The sequence below is a fragment of the Cuculus canorus genome, chromosome 22 (genome assembly GCF_017976375.1).
Source record: "Cuculus canorus isolate bCucCan1 chromosome 22, bCucCan1.pri, whole genome shotgun sequence".
In the NCBI taxonomy this organism is placed as follows: domain Eukaryota; kingdom Metazoa; phylum Chordata; class Aves; order Cuculiformes; family Cuculidae; genus Cuculus; species Cuculus canorus.
In genome coordinates this window covers 8,138,282-8,144,510 of record NC_071422.1, presented here as the reverse complement: position 1 = coordinate 8,144,510, position 6,229 = coordinate 8,138,282, and the positions used below count along the sequence as shown (strand labels likewise).

Here is a 6,229-nt window from a genome sequence, read left to right as displayed (position 1 = left end):
GGAGGGCATCCTGGCCCCAGTCCTGGGGGATCTCAGCCTTCATCCTGGGGAGATCCCAGACCCAATTCTGGGGATCCCAAGGGATCCCTGCCCAGTTCCCAGGCTGCTCCCGGCCCTGGCTCTCCTATATGGTCCATCCCAGTCCACCTTCAGGGGGATCCCAGCCCTGATCCTGGGGGGGATCCCAGGACCATGGAATGCTTTGGGTTGGAAGCGACCTTAAAAGCCCATCCAGTGCCACCCCCTGCCACGGGCAGGGACACCTCCCGCTGGATCAGGGGCTCCAAGCCCCATCCAACCTGGCCTGGAACCTCTCCAGGGATGGGGCAGCCCCAGGGATAGGGATGCCCCAGGGATGGGGGTCCTACCCCGCTGTCCCTGTCCCCTCACCCTGTAGGTCCCCTGACTGCGCCGTTGCCGCTTTAAGGCCTCCCCTTGCGCCCTGTGCTTCCCGCCCGCTGCCCTCGAGGGGGCATGGCCTCCGCGCGCCGCAGCCAATGAGCGTGCGCGTTGTTGGTGACGTCACGGGGCGGGCCCAGGGGGCGGAAGTGCGGCCATGGCGGCGGGACCGGGGCAGGTGGGGGCAGCGGCGGGAACGAGGAGGGAGAAGGGAGTTGGGGGGACGGGGACGGGGACGGGGACGGGGACGGGAACGGAGGGTAAGGAGGGTAAGGGTAGTACCGGTGGCAGGGAGGGGGAGCAGAATGGGCGGCGGGCAGCACTGGGGGTGAGGGGACCAGAGTGAGAGGGTGTAGGGGGGTCTGGTTCCCCGTACTGGCCACACACCGGGCTCTGTCCCCTCCCCAGGGCTTCCCCGGCGCGCCCCCTTTCTCTGGGGGTCCCTACGGACAGCCCAGCGGCGGCCCCCAGCCTGGGCCCTACGGAGGTGAGTGGGGCCAGGGGTTGGAGGGGCAGGATCTAGGGGGGTGGGGGGGTTCTAGCCCCATCCCAGCCCCACTCTGTGCCCTGAGGGATTGGCTTATCACTCCTCATGCTGGCTTATCACCCTCTGCCCTTCTCAGCGCAATTAGCAAAGATTCAGTTTACTCTTGCGTAATAATTATTTTATAAGGAAAAGGAGGAGGAGGAAGAAGCAGGTGCTATAGAGGCCATAGCTCTGAGCACCAGCAGTAAAACCCTACAGCCACTCATCTGTCTCCTCATGCTGACAGGTTCATGGGGCGGGAGCTGTGTGAGGGCTCTGATTTCCCCCCCCCCTCTGTCCCCAGACGCTTCTTGCCAAGCCCCGGGCTTTCCTAACCCGTCTTCCCAGAATTACGTAGCTGTAAAAAGTGCTGACTATTCCCAGGGTGTTGGCTGCATCCCCACGCTCCATCCCTGGGCACAGAGCAGCCAGTGGCCTTTCCGAGGGGAGGTGAGAGATGCTGATGGTGTGTCCCCGCGCAGGTAATGCTCCCCCGGGCGTGGACCCCGAGACCCTCTCCTGGTTCCAGGCAGTGGATGCTGATCACAGTGGGTACATCTCTGTGAAGGAGCTGAAACAGGCACTGGTTAACTCCAACTGGTCGACATTCAATGATGAGACTTGCCTGCTGATGATAAGTGAGTCTGAGCCCTTCCTGCTCTCCTCCTGCTGTTTATTCTGCCTCATTTGAGACCAGCGTGTTGGCACGGAGCCCAGCCCAGCCTGCGTTCCCCTTTTACCTGAGCATTGTTCAACTGAGCACCTCATGAGTGCTGTCTTGAGCAAGAGCTGAGCAAATTGAGCAGCTTTCGTTGCTGTTTTGGTGGAGGAATGAGTCACGGGCCCAAAGGCCTTCTTGGGAACGTGGCCCAGCTCTGCACAAGGCTGAGTGAGCCCCTGCTTCTGGGGAGCAAAGGAAGGGAAAGCTCCAAGACAGATTCATAGCATTGCCCTGCTTGCCCCAGCATTGGGGTTTGGTGCTGATTCCTGCCAGCCTATTAGGGGTTTAATTATCTGGGTTGATTGCAGTCCTGGTGTGGGAGGGCTTTCTGGGCCAGAGCAAGGTGCCAGGGAGGTGCTGCGCAGATCCTGAGCTCTGGGAATTTCTGCAGCACATCCTTTCTCCACTCCTCACTCCCCTGCTCCTGCTCCTCACTCCTTTCTCCCCAGACATGTTTGATAACACCAGGTCGGGACGCATAGACGTGTACGGCTTCTCGGCCTTGCTACGCTTTATCCAGCAGTGGAGGAACCTCTTCCAGCAGTACGACCGGGACCAGTCGGGCTCCATCAGCGTCAATGAGCTCCAGCAAGGTGGGCGAGGGGCAGAGCACCCCAGGGAAGGCTGTCTGGTTCTGCTTGGTGTTTATTTCCAGCATGGCCCAGTGAGTCCTCCTGGTGCCATCCCTGCAGCAGAGCTGGGTGTTTCTGAGCTCCTGGCATGCCTCTTGTGCAGCTGTGGCTGCAGAACGTGCTTGTTGCAGGGCCAGGGTGCACTGAACTGGCCAAACCAGCCATGCCAGAGCTGGCATTGAGCTTTCCAGTGGGGCAGAGGTGAGGAGCCACAGCAAACTTCCTTCCTTAAGGAGACCCACAGTGCCCTCACAAAAGGCATGTGGTTAGCCTGCTTTCTGGGAGGAGCTCCTGAGTCTGATGGGGGGGAGAAATGTGTGGAATTTGTGTCTTGGTTTGGTTCCTCCCTCTGAAGAGCCCTGCACACACACCATCAGTGGGAGCTGGGGTGTGTGCCAGCGAAGGGGAGGGAAGATGCAGTCGCTCTTTCCTGTCGGGAAGGTTTAATCCGAATGTTTCTTGCTCCCAGCTTTCGCGCAGATGGGCTACAACCTGAGCCCCCAGTTCAGCCAGCTGCTGCTTGCCCGCTACGCCCAGCGATCTGCCAACCCCAGCATCCAGCTTGACCGCTTCATTCACATCTGCATGCAGCTCCAGAGCACGACCGACGCCTTCCGCGAGAAGGACACGGCACTGGTGGGCAACGTGCGGCTGAGCTACGAGGACTTCCTCACTATGGTTGTGACTCGCATGTTGTGACACCAGTTTTCCAGCCCCAGGCCCTGCCTGGCTTCCGTTCCTTGTCCCCACTCGAGGCAGCAGGGGCCTCCATGCCAAATGAGCCCAGTTCTGGGGCCGTGCTATGGAGTAGGACAGCCAAACTAGTTGTGAGCCTGTGCCGTGCTCCCAGGGAGGCTTAGATCTTCCCTTGCCAGACCCTAAATCCCATTTAAACCCCATGTGCACTGTCTCTCTGCTTGGCAGGATGGCTGCAGGGGAGCATCGCTGTCTTGACACATTTTTGGGGACTCTCCAGTGACCAAGAGTTGAGCCTTCATTTGAAAAGCAGTAGGAAGGGCACAAGCGGTGGCAGAGCTCATCCTTCCTTGCCAGGATCACGTCCTGAGCTGGAAATGCTTGGGTTTCCTGGGGCTCTGAGGCCAGTTTCTCCCTGTGCTGCTGGAATGGGTGATGTCACTGCAGTCACCCACAGGATCATCGACCCCTGCGTTGTTGCCAATGTCTGATTTGTCTCCCTGCCAAAGCTGAATTCAAACGGTTTAGAGCTTATTTTTACAGCTTTTGAATAAAAGGCAGCATACACTGGTCGCTGGGTGGTTCGTGTTTGCGGGGCGGCTCATGTGACACTGCCCTGCCCCGTGTCCCCTCCGTGGGACTGGCGGCACCTCTGGGTGCAGGGAGGGGACACATCCTGTGCCTGCAGCGCTGCTGCTCCCAGCACTCAGAAATCTTCCCTGAAGTTTACTCTGACACATTTTGTGCCACCGTACAGAAAATAAGAGTCGGGAGGGGGTGGGGGCTACTGCTGAGGTACAGCCAGACACATAAAGATTTGACCAAGGCAGAAGTCATTTTTCCTATGTATTTAAACCGATCTCCAGCTGATTCTCCTTTAATTGGCCTTGAGAATCCGAGATGTTTTTTGAGTGATTTGTTGTTGTCATGTGTTTGAAGGAGTTTTTACAGAAGGAAGTATTTAAAAGGCTGAGTAACTTATCTGACCTTTTAGAAGTGATAACCAGATGTCGGTGTTTTCCTCAGCTGCAGGACTTTTTGTTCTAGAGCATCACTGATTGTTCCAGCAATATTTCTCATCGTCTTCTGTTGAGTCAGAGCTGCCGAACCTTTCCGAGAGGTTCAAGGCAGAGGCGGTGGGGGCTGGTTGTCCCCTCCTGCTGCCGGCAGCTGTGGGATGCTTGGCTGGTGCTCAGCGCTGGCACCTGTGCCGGGGCTGTCCCTGCCTGTGCTGGCTGCCACCCCCTCAGCTGTTGTCCTCCCTGGCTGGGGATATATATATATATATATATATTAATATATTCTATATTAATATATTCTATATTAATTGATTTATATATATATAAACCCCACACAAATTATATGATATATTAATATAGATGTTTTATGTGTATATAAACACTGCACACACAGTCGCTGACGCTGCTGTGTGTATGGATGTAGGGCCACGGAGATGATCCCAGGGCTGGAGCACCTCCCGTATGAAGATGGGCTGAGAGAGTTGGGGTTGTTCAGCCTGGAGAAGAGAAGGCTCTGAGGAGACCTTAGAGCAGCTTCCAGTGCTGAAAGGGGCTCCAGGAAAGCTGGGGATGGGCTCTGGATCGGGGAGGGCAGGGACAGGATGAGGGGGAACGGGTTTGAGCTGAAAGAGGGGAGATTGAGATCAGCCCCATCTAACCCAGTCTCAAACCCCTCCAGGGATTTGTGTATACCACATGTATATATGTACATTTGTATATGTATATATGTATATATATATGTGTGTATTTGTATCTCTTTCTCTCCACTACTACTGTTAATGTGTATACATATGTATTATATATAATATAGATACACATCATAAATACAATGTATATATAAAATGCATATATATACATATATATTGTATATATAGTATGCACATTGTATAATGTAATAATGTATATACATTGTATGTAAATACATTATGTATATGTTGTATATATACTTAATGCATATATATACATTACATATAATTACATTTATATTATATATAATGTATATATATTTTAATGCATGTGTGTATATAAAGTGTATATATACAAATTATATATATGTATATACAGGTATATACACACAGTTTTACATACATATGTGTGTCTATATATACATACACATATATATGTATATGTATGTGTATAATATGTGTGTATACATGTGTGTATATTTATACACATATTTGTCCTGCTTGTGTATATATAGTGTCCATGTGTGTGTATATATATATATACAAACATACATCAGCATCAGTGCATCAGATCTTTAAGGTCCCTTCCAACCTAAACTGTTCTATGGTTCTATGACTCTATGATAAATACACGCACAGACCGACACAGATGGTTACACGCGCACACACACACACACAGAGTGGTCTCAGTCATTTGCACATACACATATAAACAGCAATGTCTGTTTATATACAGGCTGTATATATACTGGTATATATATATATATACATATATATATACACATCCCTGGTGGGAGGTTTGAACTGGAGAGGATTTGAGGTCCCTTCTGACTTAAACTATTCCATAGACTTTTTCTCTCTCTCTCTCTCTCTCTCTCTCTCCCCATCTCTCTCCATATGTGTGTGTGTATATATATATATATATATATTTATATATATCTCTACCCTTGTAGACTCACAGACACCTCAAATATATACACATAAGCCTGGTATAACAGCGAGAGTGTGAGTGGGTGCACACGCACAGATGCTGTGCGTACACACAGACACTCTTGTTGAGATATGTGTTTTCACACACAATCAGACAACATATACACACACACACAGAGTAACAGACAATGCTGTTGATTATATAGATTATATATATTAACACGCACAACAGTGTGTATATATATGTGTGTGTAACAGACATATAAATTCATAAATAAATAGAATGCATATATATACACAGACATATATATGTGTATATGCATATATACATACATGTATATGTGTTTATATATACATGTATACACACGTCTGTATATATACATATACACATACATATGCCTCTATATGTATACACAAATGCATATATATACATATATTTTTATATATACACAGGTATATACAGGCAGGTGTGTGTATATATATAGGTGCATCTATATTTATACACGTGTATATATGTGTTTATATATATGCACATGTGTATATATGTGTTTATATATATGCACGCACATTAACACATGCTAACATGGTGTTAATATGCGTATATACACATGTGTATACAT

At 50.1% G+C, this 6,229-nt stretch overlaps 1 protein-coding gene across 2 annotated transcripts; it reads left to right on the top strand.

The window, feature by feature from the left end:
• Nucleotides 1–505: 505 nt before the first annotated feature.
• Nucleotides 506–3,546, top strand: PEF1 (penta-EF-hand domain containing 1). Of its 2 annotated transcripts, XM_054086171.1 has the most exons (5): nt 506–577; nt 808–886; nt 1,408–1,563; nt 2,096–2,239; nt 2,748–3,546. In XM_054086171.1, exons 1-5 carry the CDS (start codon nt 557–559, stop codon nt 2,975–2,977), a joined length of 630 nt encoding a protein of 209 aa, XP_053942146.1. In that variant the 5' UTR covers nt 506–556; the 3' UTR covers nt 2,978–3,546. The 2 variants fall into 2 exon arrangements, with proteins under 2 accessions (XP_053942146.1, XP_009560183.2); XM_009561888.2 differs by lacking the exons at nt 506–577; nt 808–886 and having other exon boundaries at nt 1,368–1,563.
• The last annotated feature ends 2,683 nt before the right edge of the window (nt 3,547–6,229 follow it).